This window comes from Centrocercus urophasianus, unplaced genomic scaffold (genome assembly GCF_019232065.1).
Source record: "Centrocercus urophasianus isolate 14NV4802_14NV808 unplaced genomic scaffold, USGS_Curo_1.0 seq_14, whole genome shotgun sequence".
Taxonomy (NCBI): Eukaryota; Metazoa; Chordata; class Aves; order Galliformes; family Phasianidae; genus Centrocercus; species Centrocercus urophasianus.
In genome coordinates this window covers 39,631,743-39,650,416 of record NW_024884586.1, presented here as the reverse complement: position 1 = coordinate 39,650,416, position 18,674 = coordinate 39,631,743, and the positions used below count along the sequence as shown (strand labels likewise).

General features: G+C 34.8%; 1 protein-coding gene across 2 annotated transcripts in view; it reads left to right on the top strand.

Moving 5' to 3' along the window:
* The window catches only part of ATG2B (autophagy related 2B), a 42,928-nt gene that overhangs the window by 12,369 nt on the left and 11,885 nt on the right, over nucleotides 1–18,674 (top strand). Inside the window, exons 10-32 of one of the 2 annotated variants that reach the window (XM_042813678.1) lie at nucleotides 1,257–1,368; nucleotides 1,524–1,785; nucleotides 2,663–2,813; nucleotides 3,336–3,428; nucleotides 3,598–3,786; nucleotides 5,364–5,637; nucleotides 6,386–6,488; nucleotides 7,441–7,633; nucleotides 7,779–7,921; nucleotides 9,038–9,195; nucleotides 9,440–9,612; nucleotides 9,931–10,078; nucleotides 10,639–10,838; nucleotides 11,710–11,790; nucleotides 12,364–12,470; nucleotides 12,796–12,888; nucleotides 13,392–13,462; nucleotides 14,349–14,425; nucleotides 14,658–14,828; nucleotides 15,246–15,384; nucleotides 16,173–16,375; nucleotides 17,272–17,498; nucleotides 18,059–18,167. In XM_042813678.1, coding sequence (XP_042669612.1) covers nucleotides 1,257–1,368; nucleotides 1,524–1,785; nucleotides 2,663–2,813; nucleotides 3,336–3,428; nucleotides 3,598–3,786; nucleotides 5,364–5,637; nucleotides 6,386–6,488; nucleotides 7,441–7,633; nucleotides 7,779–7,921; nucleotides 9,038–9,195; nucleotides 9,440–9,612; nucleotides 9,931–10,078; nucleotides 10,639–10,838; nucleotides 11,710–11,790; nucleotides 12,364–12,470; nucleotides 12,796–12,888; nucleotides 13,392–13,462; nucleotides 14,349–14,425; nucleotides 14,658–14,828; nucleotides 15,246–15,384; nucleotides 16,173–16,375; nucleotides 17,272–17,498; nucleotides 18,059–18,167 — 3,477 coding nt within the window. Of the gene's footprint in view, nucleotides 1–1,256; nucleotides 1,369–1,523; nucleotides 1,786–2,662; nucleotides 2,814–3,335; nucleotides 3,429–3,597; nucleotides 3,787–5,363; nucleotides 5,638–6,385; nucleotides 6,489–7,440; nucleotides 7,634–7,778; nucleotides 7,922–9,037; nucleotides 9,196–9,439; nucleotides 9,613–9,927; nucleotides 10,079–10,638; nucleotides 10,839–11,709; nucleotides 11,791–12,363; nucleotides 12,471–12,795; nucleotides 12,889–13,391; nucleotides 13,463–14,348; nucleotides 14,426–14,657; nucleotides 14,829–15,245; nucleotides 15,385–16,172; nucleotides 16,376–17,271; nucleotides 17,499–18,058; nucleotides 18,168–18,674 lie in introns of both variants that reach the window. The other variant, XM_042813677.1, reaches the window with a different exon arrangement.

Genomic DNA, 18,674 nt, shown 5'->3' with positions numbered 1-18,674 from the left:
TCACCAGCCATGAATAAGAGCCTGCATGCTGCGTTCGTAAGAATGGGCAACGGTGGAGGTGACCCACTCTTTCACAGCTGCTGTGACACTGTCATTGCTAGGAAAGTGTTGTCCCTGCAGTGCATCTTCCATCATTCTACACAGATGGAAGTCAGAAGCTGCCTAATGGATGTTGTAGGACAGTTCAGCCATGATTAGCAGTGTGCTCCACAGTCTTCAAACTGACATGAGGCATGGTGCTATTGTGTTGCAAGAGAAAGGTTTTTTTTTTTTTTTTCTTTGGCCTGACTCTGGAAGTTTGATCCTTCAGTTTAGTCAGCACTGTGATGTAGTGGTCAGAGTTGGTTTTTTTTTTTTTTTTGTTTTTTTTTTTTTTTTTCTGTTTTTTTTTGTTTTCCTTTTTCTTTTGTCTGGGTTCCAGGAAATCCAGAAAGATCACCTCTTTCCTGCCCCAAAAGACCATCACATCACTTTACTCACTGTGTCTTGCACTTTTTCTTTGATGGGGACTTCATGTCACCACTGCGTGGACTGCCATTTTGACTCTGTTCTGTGGTGTTGATACTGCATCTCGTATCAGTGATCATGTGATCCAGGAAACCTTCAGCCTCATGTTGGCTTAGTGAGTCCTGACAAACTTGCATACAGTGTTCTTTCTGTTCCAGAATGAGCACTTGTGGGACCCAAATATTAGTAATCTCACGTTCCAGCATTGCCACTACCACTTCCAATGGACTGAAGCTGATGTTAAGCCCTGTACACATTTCCCTGTTCATAATCTGCTGATTTGTGTGGATGAGCTGATCGAGACAGTCTTCATTTCATAGTGTGACTGTACATGGCTATCCGAAACATGGCTTGTCATTCATATTGCTGCCAACTACTGCAGAAACACAGCACCCACCTTATTGCTGTGCTCACATCCACTCTTTGGTCTCCCTAAATGTTCAGCAAGCATTGATGAACGTCAGTGGATGCAATTTTTTCTTCGTGAAGGAATTCAGTTTCACACCTCTGCTTCTTGTCGGATGCCTTTTTGTCAGATTACCCCTCTGCTGCCATCTGTTGCTTGTCAACAATGGAATAGTAATAGAAATGTTCAGCCTCTGTTGCTTTACTTCCAACATTCACCTCTGACAGTGTGAGCTAATGTAATAACATAGGAGGCATTACTTTTGGAACAGCCACCTTTTTATGCACATATATACATACACATCTATTTAGCAAAGTTAAGATCATACATATTTTTGTTTTAGCTGCAACCAACCTGGGGTGATTTTCTTGATCGTAACAAACAAGAACTACAGCCTCCAAGAGGTTCTTCACTTGCAGCCAATGTGGTTCACCAGGCTTCCTTAAGGAGGACGTGTAAGTAAAAATGCTGATTTGCATTCTGCTCCCTAAATGATACTGGAAATAAATTTTGATTTAGCAATTTGGTTTAAAAAAAAAAAAAAAAAAAAAAAAAAAGTAAGATGACGTTATGAAATTGTTGTTTACACAAACTTAATTTTATATTTCAGCTATTCCATCCAGATCTGTTTCTGTGGATGAATCCAGACCTGAGCTTCTTTTTAGACTCACAGTCGGAACTTTCTCAGTGTCTGTACTTCATATTGACCCTTTACCTCCACCTGAAAGTTCACTGAACCATAACCCTTTGACACCAATGGCTCGAGATTTCTTTGCCCGAATAGAAAAGATTGAGCCAGTTAAGTTTGCAACTGAAGATTTTCTGTCCTTCCGAGAAGTATTTTCAGAAGCTTGTTCTCATGATCACCTTAGGTATAACTTTGCTTATTTATAAATCACTTAAATATATATATACACATACATATATATGTCTGTTAAGCTTGAATAAACAGTAAAGTTTATATCCAGTGGGCTTGCTACTTAACTGAATGTTGGATTGTTCATTTCAAAATAGCCTTATGTTTTGACACCTTCTGTCTAAGACTACTGCTGTTTTTATTAAAAAAAACAAAAAACAAAAACAAAAACCAGAAGTGCATAAACAATGAAGTGAGCCTAGCTCCCTTCTATTACAGATTGATTAAACTAGGTGCAGTTTCTTCTGCAGAAAGCTATGGAATCGGGATCATTACGTAAATGATTTCTTTAGAAATAGTTATATTTTTAGGACCAACTTTATTGCAAAAAAAGGATTCTGTTTTGAGAAACTTAGGTTTTTACTTACTGCAAAATACAAATTCAATACAGTTAAGAAGATCCTGCTTCAGAAACAATTGTTTTTTGTCCAGAAATCTTAACTGTCCCAGCACAGTCTCAAATACAGAACATTTAGGAGAGAAAATATATTTTCTTAATTTATGGCTCTAATCTAAGCTTTCTTAGGCATCAGACTTTGTCCAAGTAAGGATGTTAGATTTCCAGCTTTTCTTGAATTACCTGTTAAGTTAGATGTCTGAAGTGGTCTTAATGAATTTCTGTACATTAATCGTTGTTGAACATGTGATGTGAAATCCTTTCATTATGTTGCTGAAGTGATAACTAGAAAAATCTTTTTAAGTTACAAATTTTAACAGTTTTAATGATATTTAAAAGGTTTGCAGTGATACTTTTTTCCCATGCTGAAAGCTTGACTTTTCTTAATGTTATTGATTCATGCTAATTTCTGTAATTTGTAATTTTTGTAATTCAGGTTTATAGGTACTGGCATCAGAGTGTCCTATGAACAAAGACAAAGGTCTACTTCTCGAAGTTTTAGTACGGATTTATCCATTGGGAATATGGAGTTTCTGGAATGCCTTTTCTCTACTGACTCTCATTCCATTCAGCCTCACTATACAGAGGTAAAATAAATAAATAAATAAATAATAAAAAAATTGGGCATCTCCCCAGAGAATATAAATTGTGTAATTTAAAATGCTAGATTTTTGAAATAGTTACAGTATATATGTAAAAAGTTGATACATGCTGTGGTTTCAAGATATGTTTTAAGATCAGATGTTGAACCAGGCTGCTGTCATATCTGTCAAAAGTGGTATTAGTTAGCCAAACTTTACTGGTTTATTTCTCTTTCAAATATGCTTAACTCAGTTTGGGAATTAGAGTAAGCATTTTCCAAACACTAGCTCATGGAGCTAAGGAATGGGGAAGTTCCTTCAGGTGATGATTAGTGTTCCAGCTCTTTTAATGATGAGAAGCTCTAATAAAGTGAGCAAAGGGATTGAGTAAGGGGTTGGGCCAAGGCTCTATTCACTGACTTGAATCCAGGATTACATGCTATCTTTTCTAGTAAAAATATCATAAATGTCTTCACCTATGGCAACTCTTCTTCTTATCCATTAATTGTCTTGACTATTGTTTTAAAGCTGCTGACATTTCATTCTGAAGAAGAAAATGATTCTCATGCTCTGCCATGCCTTCAGCTTCATTATAAGCATTCAGACAATAGAGGACCTCAGGTAAGGAGGAATATTAAAAACGCCATGTTTCTACATGGTAGCCTTTGTTTAGTTCTGTTCATTTTTACAAGAAGGTATCTTGTACAACTGAGATATATATACAACATACAATTATTTGCTTCATTATATTATTTTTAAGGATTTTAGTACTTTTTCTCTTTCTTTTCAGGGTAGTCAAGGCAGACTTAGTTCTATTCCACAGAAAGCAGAGTTACAAATAAAGTTAAGTCCAGTGTTTTGTGAGCTGGATATTAGTATTGTGGACAGATTAAATTCCTTACTTCAACCACAGAAACTAACTACGGTGGAGATGATGGCATCTCACATGTATACTTCATACAACAAACACATAAATCTGGTAAGTTAAAAATGGAATTTATTAACAAACATGCTGAATTTTTGCAACAGGAAGACAGGTCAGTTTTCTAACCTTTGGGATTTTTTTTGTTGGTTTATAAGTTCTGATAAAGAACAGAAGCTGTCTGATTTGGATATTCATTTTAGATTCAGTGATTGCATGTGTGATAACAGACCTAAAGGCTATGATAGCTTCTTCATAAACTGTGTAAGTGCACAGCTTTTTGAGACAGAGCCGGACAAAAAGGGGAAATCTTGAATGATTGCTAATTTCGAATCTGTCCTGTCATGCCCTTTAGCAGCAGTATTTGTTGCTTATAGTTTTACATATGTGTTGAAATTTTAAGTTGTCAGCCCAGTTTTCTGTACTGTGCCGTATCCAGTTTTGGTGCAGCTGAAGGGATGGTCAACAGATGCCTTGCATTGTAGTCATTGAGGGCAAACAAAAGTTGCATTTTTTTAATCTTGGTTCAAGCTTTCAGGAGGATTAACATCAGTATATTTAGCATAAGAATGTTTAACTTGAAAGGTTCTTTTTCAAGTTACGTAATAGAGGTTTAATGCAACTAACTGATTTTTTCACAGAAAAAAAACTGTCAAAGGATTTTATTGCTCCATTGATTACAGAACAATTAGTTTTCAAAACGTAATTAAGACAGTCCAGATATCAGTGAATGAAATTTTGCTAATAGTATAGAAAATGTACAAGATATTAACAACTTGTGTTGATACAGTTATGTTCTGAAAACTTGAGTCTTTTCATTGATGGTCAACAGGAAGCAATCCACAGGGAAGTCTTGAATGACGCATGTCAGTGATAGGAGCTGGAATCCAGGACATACTGAAAGGGGCAGCCATGCATGCTGATAGTTCTTGGCTTCTCAACAGTAGCATTTGATTTATTAAATCTCTGAGTAGTAATTTTATCAAGGTCACTTGTTTTGTTCAGCCTAAAGAACAGAAGGCTGAGGGGCAGGTGCTGATCTCTAGTGACAGCAGCAGGACCCTAGGAAACGGCATGGAGCTGTGTCAGAGGAGGGTCAGACTGAGATTCTTCACCAGAGGATAGTGAGCATGGAGGAAGCTCCTCAGGACAGCTGTCACAGCACTGAGCTGCTGTGAGTTGAACAAATATTTGGATAGCACTCTCAGACATAAGATTTGAATTTTGGGTAATTTTGTGTGGAGATGGCTGTTGGACTCAGTGCTCCTTGTGAGTCTCTTCCCACTGTGACATTCTGTGCTTCTATAGTATCTCCTAACTGCTGCTCAGTATAGTTAGGAACTCTTACTCTAATTTGAAGGGGAAAACTAGCCATTTATCAAAGATTGCTACCTCTGTTGTAAGTACTTGACTTAAAATTAAGAAGGTTTTTAACAGTATCAGTAACAGAAGAATAACCTGAGAAGTAATAATGATTGGTCCTTATGTATTTTGTGTAATATATGAAACTGAGTTGTTTTGTTTTTTTCTTTTTAAGAGTATTACAGGAAAAGCTTTCTCCGTAGTTATTTTTAGAATTATTTTCTCTAATACATATTTTTTTACTTTTAACTTTTTCTGTTTATTTGTTTTAGCATAAAGCATTCACTGAAGTTTTTCTGGACGATTCGCATACTCCTGCAAACTGTAGAGTTTCAGTTCAAGTCACTGCCCCTACATTAAATTTGTCTGTTCGCTTCCCAATACCTGACCTGCGGTCAGATCAGGAAAGAGGACCATGGTTTAAGAAGTCACTTCAGAAAGAGATTCTTCATCTTGAATTTACAGATATAGAATTTAAAACAGAGTTTGTTGGAGGCTCAACTCCAGAACAAGTTAAATTAGAACTTACTTTTAAAGAGCTTACTGGTAAGTGTGTTCACATTGTTTGAATATTCTTTTTTTATTATTATTTTTACCAGAAATTACACAGTTGACACAAAGGTCTTATGTTGAGGATTAGTAATTACTTCTCTCCTCTTGATGGACTATCTTTCCATCTCCATTTTAGAGCAGATATCTCTCCTGCAGTGTAATGTTCTGTGCTAGATATTAGCATAAGTCAGTTAGTACAAAGAGGAGATGAGAATAATGTACATGGGTGCAGTGCTTGAGAACTGAGCTAATATTTCTGTTATTTTCTGTCATGTTGTCTTATGTCTGTTTTCAGTTTAGTATTTTCCTGGGATCTCTCATTGTTTTAGGCTAAATTTTGTAGATAGTATGGGAGCAAAATGAGAAATCTCAGTTCTAGATTAAAAATACAGTGAATTATGGTGTCCTAAATAATTGCCATTGAGAAAACAGTAATACTCTTATGACTGAAGTATCTTACAAATTAAGCAGATAGAAAGCAAGCTGCTTTCAAATTGTAAAAGTTAACATTTATTTTTTTTGTGGAAAGGAAGAGAAAATGCACAAAGGTGTCTTATGTGCAGCTTGGATGGGTTCACCTACTGGACTCCAAGCTGAGAAGCAGGTGTCCTTAATTTAGCAGCTGTCATTATTTTCATGAATTTTTCTACTGTCTTTCTCTGTTCAGATTATTACCTGCATCCTGTAGTGAGCAATTGTAATTCCTGAGTCAACTTTTTTTCTACTATATTTTTCTGTCTAGGTTCATTTGAAGAAGATAAAGCACAAGCACCAGTAAAATTTTTTCAAGTGTCTGGCGGTGTTGATGGAGATATAACATCATCAGACAACTTTGATTGGCCTCGGTAAAATAGTGTTTTATTTTTCAGTGCAGATAGTTAGTATCTTTGAAGTACTGCTGTTGTTGAAATTTTAATGCTGATTACTTGTGTAGTGAATGCTTTAAAATTAATTGTGAAGAAAGAACATGAAAAGAACCCCAGAATTGAGGAAAATTCTGTGTTTATCATCAAGTTGGTTCTAATGGATAATGTTTTCTGTATAGGTTTGAGTAAATTTCAGTTCAAGGTGATCTTGAAGGAGGCTTGAAACTTTGTCCAATCTAATTTGTCACTTTACATTTTCTCTTTTACATTGAAGGCTGAAACAGAACAACAATAGATTTTTGTCTCAAAATATTAATAACCTGTAACAACAATAAGAGTACTTATGTTTTGAGTGTTACTGTAACTTGTAAGGCAACACAATGCCTCAGTTACTGAACAGAATCACTTAATGCTGCTTATAAAGGTGATTTTAGAATTTGCTACACATATTTTTTGCCACAGTTTTCAGTAGCTTTTTCTGCATTAATCTTTTTTTTCAGTATTTTTTATTTTTGTACGATGATAGAAATAAAATATAACAGTTTATACTCATAATGGGCAAAAGCATGCAGAGCATTAGTTAGTTAGTTTGTTTCTAATAGCTGCTAGTGTCAGGATGATAGAAACATTTTGAAAAAGCATTTGGTCAGCTAATGGTTGCTTGATAGAGTGGAAAATAGCCAACACTAAACTTTTGGCCTGGTGATTTTTTTCTGTATTCCTTTGTGCCTTTAAGTTTGGTGTTTTTTCCTCAGTGTGTAACTCCCTCTAACAAAATGTTCCTGCTGATAAAAGAACCCTGATAATTGACTTGCTAAGTCCACTTGTGCTTACTGGTTTAATAGTAGTAGTGGTTTAATGTGTCTGTGCAGTAATATAAAAATTGTTGGCATCCCTAATGGCTTGTTTTGCATAACATCTCCAACATCAGGATTGTATTGAAAATAAACCCTCTGGCTGTGCACTCCATTCTGGAAAGGATAGCAGCTGAGGAGGAGGAAGGAGATGGTAATTTTCAAGAGGAAGAAGAAGGAGGACCTCATTCTTTGAAAGATGTCTGTGATATTAGAAGACCAGAGCCTTCTCCTTTTTCTTCTCGTAGAGTCATGTTTGAAAATGAAGAGGTACTTTGAAATTTTATTATTGCTTTGTGTTAATAGATAAAATTAATGTATTCTCACACTTAGATCTTCTCACTTACATGCATCTTCTGACCGTCAGTTGTTCATTTTTATTTTCACCTTGGGGTTTGTTTTGTTTTTCTTTCAGATGGTGATGCCAGGAGATGTAGTTGAAATGACTGAGTTTCAGGATAAAACAATTAACAATTCTCATTATGTACTGGAGCTCATGTTACCAAACATTCACTTGACATTACCAAACAAAGGCTTTTATGAAAAACTTTACAACAGGCAAGTATGATAATTGTTTTACTTAGTTATCATTGCCTATACTTTTAGTTCTGTATTAATTGTTGATGAAAGCATTTAAATGAGTAACTATAGCTGGAATTCATTTGAATGGTTTACTAAGAATATCAAGTACTTTGTAAAATACGTTTCACGTGAGAGATAACTTCAGGGACACTATCATATGTCTGATTGGTGCCATAGGAATCAGTTGCTGAAAAAGAATGTAGCAGATTTTTGTGAACAAGGGATAAAGTTAAATCGACTTTTGCTTTCAGTGAAAAACTTATTCAGATCTTTGTTCACAGTGCTTAGTTCTGCCCTAATATTTCTGGATTCTCCTTTATAAATAATCGTTATACTTCAGAAACTGTTGAATACATTTTTCCTTTTTAATTCAGTGACTTTTGTCTTAAAAATTAAAAGTTCATAAGATGGGCAAAACTCTAACAGTACATTTTTATTTCTGTTATTTTAACTCTTACAGAGGCTAATGGGGGAAAGTGAACTTGACTTAAATCCTGATTCCCATCACTGTTTCTGCTAGTTGTTCCTAATCTGCAGAGGGGGGATAAAAAGCAACTCAATTAGATTATATCAATTAAAAAATAACTATTATGCTACGTCACCTACACGAAGAAAGATAATGATTTATGCTATCCTGTATTGGCCATTATTTCTCTTTCAAGGTTGCAGTGCTTAGACTTTCATTGAATGCTCAGGTTATTGAATGTACAAGTTGTGTTCCACTAATAGACACAGACTCATGTAAAATCAAAGTAAATAATGTTTCCTGCAACTTCATTTTGAAATTGATGTGATCAAAATAGTATTTTTCCTCCCCAGCATATTTAGCCAAAGTACAATTACTAGAGATTTTTGTGTCACTATTAATGCTCTAATATGCCATATGCATATTATAATTATTGAGGAAAAAATATTCTCATTTCTTATGGCCTTTATATCTGGAAATATTATTCTTTCTTGTTCTCCTAACTTTCTCCTCATTGTTTATGGAATCTGATATATTAAATCTGTGAAGGAGATAGTGCTTTATTCATTTTATACTTGCTGGGAATTTAGTGTATTATATAATGGTGATAATATATTTCCTTCTAGAATCAGCAATGATTTGCTGTTGTGGGAACCAACTGCTCCATCTCCTGTAGAAACATTTGAAAACCTTTCTTATGGTGTTGGACTATCTGTGGCCAGTCAACTCATCAATACTTTCAGTAAAGACAGCTTCAGTCAATTCAAATCTGCAGTTAATTATGGTAATGCCCTTAATAGATCCTCTTCAGCCTTTGTATCACAATAGCTCAAGTGGTTGAAGTGATTATGATGATACTGGAAAGAACTTGCAAATCTGTAAGAAAGTTTTTAAACTGAGTAGAAAAAAATGTAGATTTTCAATCAAGTAAAAATAAGTGAAATTAAGTTGCACCACCTGGATAAACAATGAATTATTGGCATAATGTGTTAACTAGAAAGTTAGACATTTGCTGTTTTATCTCTTAGATGATGAGAGTGGATCTGAAGAGGAAACACTACAATATTATTCCACTGTTGATCCAAATTATCGTTCACGCAGAAGGAAAAAGCTTGACTCTCAGAATAAACATTCACAAAGCTTTCTATCTGTTCTGCTAAATGTCACACATGGATTAGTGTCGATATTCACAGATGTAAAGGTAAGATGCTGAGGCTGGAAAATTTCACAAAATCAAACGTAGAAAGTTTATTTGGTTTTGGCCATTGGACCCTTTCATGAAAAATGTCCCATCTTCTTGAAGGAACACGTGTATATAACAGGAACTCTGTAATCTTCTTACATTCTACGTACTGTAATGTAACTAGATTGTAAAGTGATATAATGTTTTAGCATTTTTTTTAAACTTATTTCAACATGAGAATAACAAAATGCAAGCAGAAAAATGATGCTAGTAGGAAATGTTGGGTTAGTCTGAGCTGTCTAACTCAGCGTATCACTTCTGCTCTTCCTTCAGCAGGATGATGGAAAAACATTAGAAGGAAAATATGGAGAATTCTGGTTGGAATTCAACAATGGTTCACTTTTTAGTGTGACTAAATATGAAGGTTTTGAAGATAGACACTACGTTTGTCTCCATTCTAGCAGCCTCAATTTGTATCATCAAGGTAGGGTTGGGATGGAGGTAGCTGTGGGAGCTAAATTTTAAGGAGATATTCCTGTATTTCTTCAGTAGAAGGAAATGCTGTTATTCCCACACTTCTTCCTGCTTTTTCCTCTCCAGTAGTGTATCACTTGATTTTAAACCATGGGTAATGCTCCTAAGATACTGTGGTGATACAGCAGTTTGATTCAGGCTTTTCCTGTCAACTGCTAGTCTGTAAAGATTTTGTGGTCCTCTTATACGTGTTCTTTGTTATGAATGTAGGCTCTTGTACATGGTAGTAGATATTTATTTAAAAAGATTCTGGACACAAAAGAAACAACAAAAAAGAAACAAAAAAAAATCTCACAAAACTATAGTTAAAGATTTTAGCTATAACCATTTTTAAATATTGCATCACCTGTAACCTTCCTTTTGCAATCTGTGGTTTTCAGTGTGTATGCCTGACTTTATTTGGTGGTAATGGAACGATTTAAAAGACATTAAGAATAAAAAGGATTTTCCTTAACGCTTCATTAGAGGTAGCTTTGAACCTCAGTGTAACTCATTACACAATTTCTGCAGGCATGGTGGATGGGGCTGTCCCTTCATCTGAAATACGACTACCCAGCACAATACGTCCCCATTGGTTAGAACCTACTATTTGTTTTTCGGAAGAAGATGGTCTTAGCAGGACATCTTCAGATGGTGTGGGAGAGCACTGCCCAAATATGCTGACCGTTGCAGTCAAAATCCAATCAGATAAAATAGAGAGCAATACAAAGGTTTGTGTTTTTAAATTTGCGCTTTCATTTGTCTCAGTGTATATGGGAACATTTAGATTACAGGTTTACAGATGAAGAAACCATGACTTATGAGCCACTTTTCCTTTAGTTTTGTTAAAATCAGATTTTCTTGGGTGATTTGTGGATTTTATTTATCAGTACAATGTAATAATTCTTCCAGTGCCTTACTTTGCTGATCACATTATATGCTTGCTCTCCAACTGACATTTTTGTGTTTTGTCTTGGTTGAGTTAATCTGGTATCAAATCAGGCAAAACAAATATGAAGAGTTAAAAGTTATTCCGATCAGCTTCTTGACAGTGTTGCCTATTGCATAGCCTTTGCTTGCGTGTTTGACGCAGCTCTCGGGTAAATGAGTTGGCTTCAACAGTAGCATTCATTAGCGTGGCTCAAAGATGACCTGTTTGCCAGCATAATGGTGACAAACAGGTTGGTAGAGTTATCTAGGGAGGGAAGGAATCTGCATAGCAGCAGAGTGTCACTGTGGTTCTGCTGACTCAGGTTTAAACACGCTGTAATATGGGACTCCACTGGTTTAGTACTCCTTTTAATTCCTGGTGAAGCTCTGAATAAATGAATGAATAGCTTTTCTACTGCCACTGGAAAATTGATGATAATTTTCAGGCTATATCATTGCAACAAATACTAGATTATATTAAACGAGGTTTCTGTTTTAGGAAACAGATTGTCTTGTTTTGTTTAATCCTGATCTAGTCCTTCAATTTTAGAGAATTCTGCTTAGACAATTTATAGTCAGTTTTGGGAGAACAAGGAAGAACACTTTATTATCTAGATCTCAATCATTTGCATGTATTTCATGTAAACTAATTTGTACAGCTTTCTTGTACAGGAATTTCTAGTTGCTGTTGGACTAAGAGGAGCCACCCTTCAACACAGAGTGTTGCCTTCAGGTCTAAGCTGGCATGAACAGGTCAGATGTCTAGTGTTTTTCTCAATTGCATTTTCAACTTCAGTCTCATTATTTTATGACAATTGCTTGAAATTTGACACTAAACCTTAATTTTTTTTTTTAATATTACCTTTTATCCTACTTTTTTTTATGCTGTTGAAAGATTATTTCAGATTAAAAATCAATAATCCATTATTTCTTGCCCTTTTCATTATGTAAGTACATTAATAATCCTTAAATAAACAATGGGGGAAAAAAAAAAAAGCCCCCAGACAAACCCAACAAAAACCCCACTAAACCATGACAGACAGGTGGATGCTTTGGATTCTGTGGATCAGTCTCTTCCACACCTTTAATTCTACACGATAGTTTGTTTGCATCTTTTTGCCCAGTTTACATTCAGTGCTCTCCTGTGTTCACGTACTGGGTAAGCACTTTGAAATATTTGAGATTAATTCACTAACTGTACCTTCCAGTAATAAAATAATAAATGTTTTATTATCATACCTTGCAGATTTTTTCTTTTCTAATGCATTATTGTTTGTTAAATTATCAGATGCTGAAGAATTATAATGATATATTTATGATTTTTAGATTTTATATTTTTTGAATATTTCTGATGAGCCTGTTTTGGGATATAATCCTCCAGCTACAGTTACAACTTTTCATGTGCATCTGTGGAGTTGTGCTCTCGATTACAGGTAAATGAAATGCAAGTGTATGTCATTTGGTGGCACTGCAGCAACGTATTTCTTCATGTTAAACATTCGAGTTTGCATATTGTTAGTAACATTTATTTATGTTTGTTTGGAAAAAGTTCTAAATAGAAATATGGCAAACTCTAAGCAATCTAAAGTAAGATAAACCCTTCTCTAAAACAAGGAAGGTTTTGCTACTTCTAAATGTATAAGTATATAAAGTAAAAGTTTATCAATGAAAAATAAACATTGTTATTACATAATACACATTTTATATAATAAACAACAATTTTTAATTGAAAGAAAATATTTTTTCATTTGTTGCTAGGCCCGTGTATTTGCCAGTCAGATCTCTACTTACTGTTGAAACTTTCAGCATTTCCAGCAGCGTTGCAGTTGATAAATCCTATTCTACTCTCAGGTATAATTTAAGTGTTTGTGAAACATGGCATGTTCTGTGACACTTGTAATGCCTGTTTATTATTTGATCTATGAAGCATTCACATTGTGTAAATGATCACACTGGTGAACTGTATTTTTGAAATATACTCTGTTCATGTGTAATCATTCTTTTTTGTTAGGCTGAACGCCTTACTCTTTTTGTTGGATTGCTTTCATTAACAACCAGAATTCTGCAATTTTTAATGAGTTTGGAAAGCCGGAAAAACAAAGTTGCTTTTTCTTAGTTACCAGTACTTCATGTTTCATAAAGATTTGCTATGTGCAGACGTTGTATTAATTAACAAAATATTTAGGGATTATTGACCATATTTAGTGTGTTGATAACAACAAAATTTTTCTATGGTAAATATTGTTTCTTTTCCATGCCTGCTGAATTTTGTAGCATTTCTTTGTTGTGTTTATTTCATCTATTATTTATTTGTTTGTTTTGTTATTTATTTGTTGGTTTACTGATTGTTCTAGGGTAATTTTAGATGAAGCTGCTTTGCATCTGTCTGACAAGTGCAACACTGTTATGGTAAACCTCCATAGAGGTAAGGATTTAATCCGCTCTTGAATTTCTCATTGTAGAATCATAGAATCACAAGGTTGGGAAGGACCTACAAGATAATCTAGTCCAACCGTCCTCCTATCACCATTACTAACACTAAGCTACTAAGCCATATCTCGTAGCACATGTTAGAGCTTTATAGGAATATTCAGCATATATTAAAATTATTGAAGATCTGAGATGAGTATTGGCTTGTTAAATATGAAATGAGTAGCTCAGAAGGAAATATGATTGTTTTAGTTTAGATTTGTAGTTGCAGTAGCATGTCAGAGAAGTGTGTACTTCTCTGACTTTTCATGTGTTACACATTCTCAGTAGTTGAACTTAAAAGTTGTTGTATGGCTTGGAATTCTAGGTAGTCTTATCAGTAAAATATCTATTCTACTCTGTTTTATACAGTAACAACTGTTGGAATTGAGAAACTTGAAGGAATATTTAAAAAAATTGCAGAAGTGATGAAGCCCTGTGCCCACTGATGTGTGTATTTAGCTTAGTTGGGAGATCTTTAGTGAAGAACAGAATAAAGGCATGCGTACGGTGTTTAAACAAAGAAGTGGGGAAGTAAGCTATTCTTGGTGCTGAAAGATGGGTACAGTATTAAAATGTCCCCTCTACTGCTTCAGTAGTAAGCACCTAGGATGCTTACTCATCCAGTTTCTGTGTGCCTCTGGCTGTAACTTATGTGGACAAGATAAGGATAAATTTCTAATAGATTGCACTGCGCACAAATAGTGTTTTTAGAGGTGATGTACTGGAAAAAGTTTTTGCAAAATGATGTTTTAATACTTTTAACAACCAAAAATAAACAAAGGAAGATACTTGTTCTTTTCATTTTTGTCTTTTTAAATTTTTTGTGCATTGTCTTTCAGATTATGTTCGTGTTATGGATATGGGCCTGCTGGAACTAACTATTACAACAGTAAAATCTGATTCTGATGGGGAAAGAGTAAGTATTTAACCAAAAATAAAATCTGAAATAATCAGGACTGATTTGTGATTTATAAATTATTTTATTATATTTAGAATCAAGTATTCTTCATTTTAAGTTTGTGTGTACTTTTTTTTTTTAGTTCTGTTTGGCTAGTTACTAATTTTAAATTATCTATGTATAGAAACTATTTTTATGGAACTTCAGACTGATTATAAGAGTACTTTTAAGTGTGTTTCTTGTTATTCAGACTAAACCACGTTTTGAGCTGCACTGTTCCAGTGATGTAATCCATATTCGCACCTGCTCTGATTCATGTGCTGCACTAATGAATCTTATACAATATATTGCGAGTTATGGTGATTTACATCCTCCAAGTAAAACAGAGATTAAATGCGGAGTTAACAAGCCAAAAATGAAGGTAAAAAATCACAAAATAACATTGATGTAATTAGCTGTACTCTTTCTGGTAATCTGTTTTAGTTTTGATGTCTGCGTTCTTTCTCCAAAGAACATGAGAAATGTTGCAAATAATGTTGATTTTGTTGTCTCAAAAATATTTGAGAGTAAAATGTTACCTTTTAGTTTTTAGTTTAATTTTTTTTCTGTCTTGATCGCTACTAGATGGTTGTAAATATTTTCTGCTGTTTACTTAATGTACCAAATTCATATATAACAAAGAAAAAGTGTAATACTTACGAAGAAAAATTACATTAATAAAGTTTAACTGCTGTGTTCCAGCAAAATCTTATTTAGCATGATATTTCTAGCAAAATCTTATTTAGCATGATATTGCCATTATTTTTAAATATGACTAAATATGGTTTGTTGCCTATAGGTGGAGACCTTTAGTCAGCCTTCTTCACACGGGCCACTGCTCGCTGAATCAGAGCAACAGATTTTACGGGATTTGATGAGTGATGCTATGGAGGAAATTGAGACTCATCAGACTTCTGCTGTGAAGATAGAGCCTAATGGTAAGAATCTGTTGGGGCCATAAATAAGTAAGATGTGCAACCTTTCTCTAAAGAAAGTAGGATCGAAAGTTTTGTATATATTGAGACACTGCAGAAATAATTGCAGCACACTTTTTAAGTATGAAGTCTTCTAATGATCAGGTACTAAATTCTCACTATTAGCAACAGTAATGTAGAAGTAGTTCAAGATTGTAATCTGATTGTCAGTCAGCATGGGTGTAAGCTATGTGCACTCTGGCGTAGAGGAATCAAAAAACACTATTCTGTGTACAGAGGTAGATTAGGAGGATGGTACACTTCCAAGTCACAAACAAAACTTGGAGCCACGAGGAAATCTTTTAATTAGCAGACATAACAAGGTAATTGATCAAATACAGAATTATGGCTTCTGCATCCCGATTGCAGCTAAATCCAGGTTTAATTTGGCTAAGGATTTTGTACTATAAATAGTGATAATATTTATTTCCACAGTTGAAGGTAAGCTATTGGTGTGATACTGGAAGTTATTGATACTGTCATCTTGTTACTAGAATGAGATGATGTTTTGTATCTATATGATATTTTTATGAAGACTTTATCTTTAAAATCATCTCTACTAGTAACTACTTATGAATACATTGTAATTGTTTTAATTGTATAGTAGACGAATTTTTTGAAAATGTCTCTAACTTCTGTCAGCTTCTCTTGATACTGCAATTAAAGTAAGAAGCTTCACTTAAATACTGCATTATTTTGCTGGTGCTTTGTAAAGACTTTTCTAATGAAGCATGTCTATTCTCTGCTCCCAGGAGTTTTGGATGACAGATCTCAAACTCAGGAACCATCCTGCTCAGATCTCTTCCTGTTTCCAGATGAGAGTGGAAATGTCTCACAAGATCCGAGTCCCACTTACACTTCGTTCACTCATCATCTGATAAATGAAACCGTGGGAGATATTCCTGCAGAAAGTGATGATTTCTGCATTCTTTTTGCACCAAAAGCTGCTGTTTCTGTAAGAAGTTTTGAGAATTACTTAAAAAAATAAAATAAAGATAAATCCATATGTAAACAGAGTTAGAAGGTTTTGTGAGTGCACAAAAATAATTATTTTTGTGAAAGACGTTCATGCATTATTATTGGAAATATATGCAGTTATTTTTGGATCAAGTTTTTCTATATCTCAGGAAAATGTTCTGTGAGCTGAATATTATGTCAAAAGCTTATATGCATTTTATTCATGATTAATTACTGCCATTGGGCTTACAATGAAAGGATAGTTTACAAAGTAGTTGTAAGAAAGATACAATACTTAAAAGATGTGCAAAGTTGTTATCTTCTAACATTTTATTCATTTTTCTCATGGACCAAGCATTCAGTAGTCTTGTGAGCATAAGATCCTTACCTGTCACAGAAAAACTTGTGTACCATGTCAGTCCGTATCTGTCCACTGCATTAAAAGATTTGGGACACTATACTCAAGCTGTCTGAAAACAGTGCTCACATTCTTCGTATAATCTCTGGTTGTACTCTCCTTAATAAACAGAGCTAGTTTCGGATTCCTGATCAGTAGTGCTTGCCCAGTTATTTTTGAGGTCTGTTTCCAGTAATGCCTTATATAGTAGACCTGTGTTAGTCGTATACACATGGAGTATGTGGTGTCCTTACCCTCAGAATGTTTTATTTTCAGTTTGGAATTCATTACTCTTCACTTAAGCTCAGTTTTTCATTTATTCTTATGTGCTTTTTGGTTTTTGTTACTGTATACATATCATTCCTAAACCAAGCCTGTTGTGTAGCCTTCAGAAAACAGTATAGAACAGTTTCTTTTCATATGAAAAAAATAAACATCTTAGTAAGGAATGTGTATTTTATCTTCTCGATGTTATTTATCTTTATGTATATTTTTAGGAGAAAGAAGAAGAACCAGTAATAAGAAAACTGGTTGATGATGCAATTTTGATAAAGGAAAATCATTTCAGTCAACCTGTGAAAAAAACAGATGCAAGCAAAGCTCCACTTCATTTTCCTGCTCCTCTGGTACGCTACATTGTGAAGGAAATCTCTCTTATTTGGCATCTTTATGGTGGAAGGGATTTTGGGTCTGCACCACCAACATCTCCAGCTAAAAGTTTTGTGTAAGTATTTGGCATAGTTCTGAACATTAGTACATTTTAAAATACTTTATTTCCCTTTGATTTGAGATTGCATAGTAAGATTAACCTTAAGTTGTCTTCTCTTAACTCCTTTGTTCCTTCCACACAAGAAATGTCCTTACTTAGTCTGTCTCAATGTATGTTCCCAATGTCTTAAGCTGAACAATCTGGATTTTTGCTGTGGCATTTGATTTATTAATTTATTTTGAGAGTGGAGTAATGGTTTTGCTTTTAAGTGTTAAATGAAAAATAAAATTTCCTAAGCAGGTGGAGCTTAAGGAGTGTAAGCAACTATTGCTGTAGTAGGTGGGATGTAATTTGAAGGAAGTCCTGTAAGCTAAAGATGAATTAATGTTATCATGGGCAAAATTTATGAAAGTTAATTTGATGGGAAACATACAGCTAAGCATTCCATGTCAGTGTGTATTACTTAGTAATAGAATGGGATTTTTTGGTTAACATTAACTTCCAGTCTCTGTTCACAGTGAGATGGCTTTAAGTTAGTCAAGAAAAGTGTTCTTTTTTTCTTTTTTCTCCCACAGAAGTCCCCATAGTTCTCCTTCTCATACACCCACAAGACACGGAAGGAGTACGGCTTGTGGGGGAAGAGGAAGAAACCCAGACTTCCTTATGGAAATACAGTTAAGCAAGGTGAATGACAAAAATCTTCTGCCATGGCTGTGAAAATATATTACATGCTATACTGGTTTAATAGCAGCTTTCCATTTGAATTGAGCAGGCTTTCTTCCAATAGCACCTGTCTACATCCAGTGTGGACTTGAATGCCTGCAGGGATGGGGCATCCACAACCTAAAATGAAGGAACTACTGTCACGGAGTTGATCAGATCAATCTATGTCCGTGACAGGGGCGGCAGGCCTCTGCCCTCCCCCCCCACCCCGGTCCCACTAAAAAAATGGGAAGGAAGGAAGGGAGGAAAAGAGCAGCGGCAACAATCTATGGAGGAAAACTTATTTTACTATAATACTGGAATACAAGATAACACAATATATACAATTTAATTGAAATTGAGATTAATAAATCAGACAAGATGAGAGAGAGAGAGAGTTCCCGGGACCGATTCAAACCTGAAAAGCTTGGAACGGCCAGGAAAGCACCCTCCAGCACCCACTGCCAGGCAGCAAGAGAGCGCCCCCCC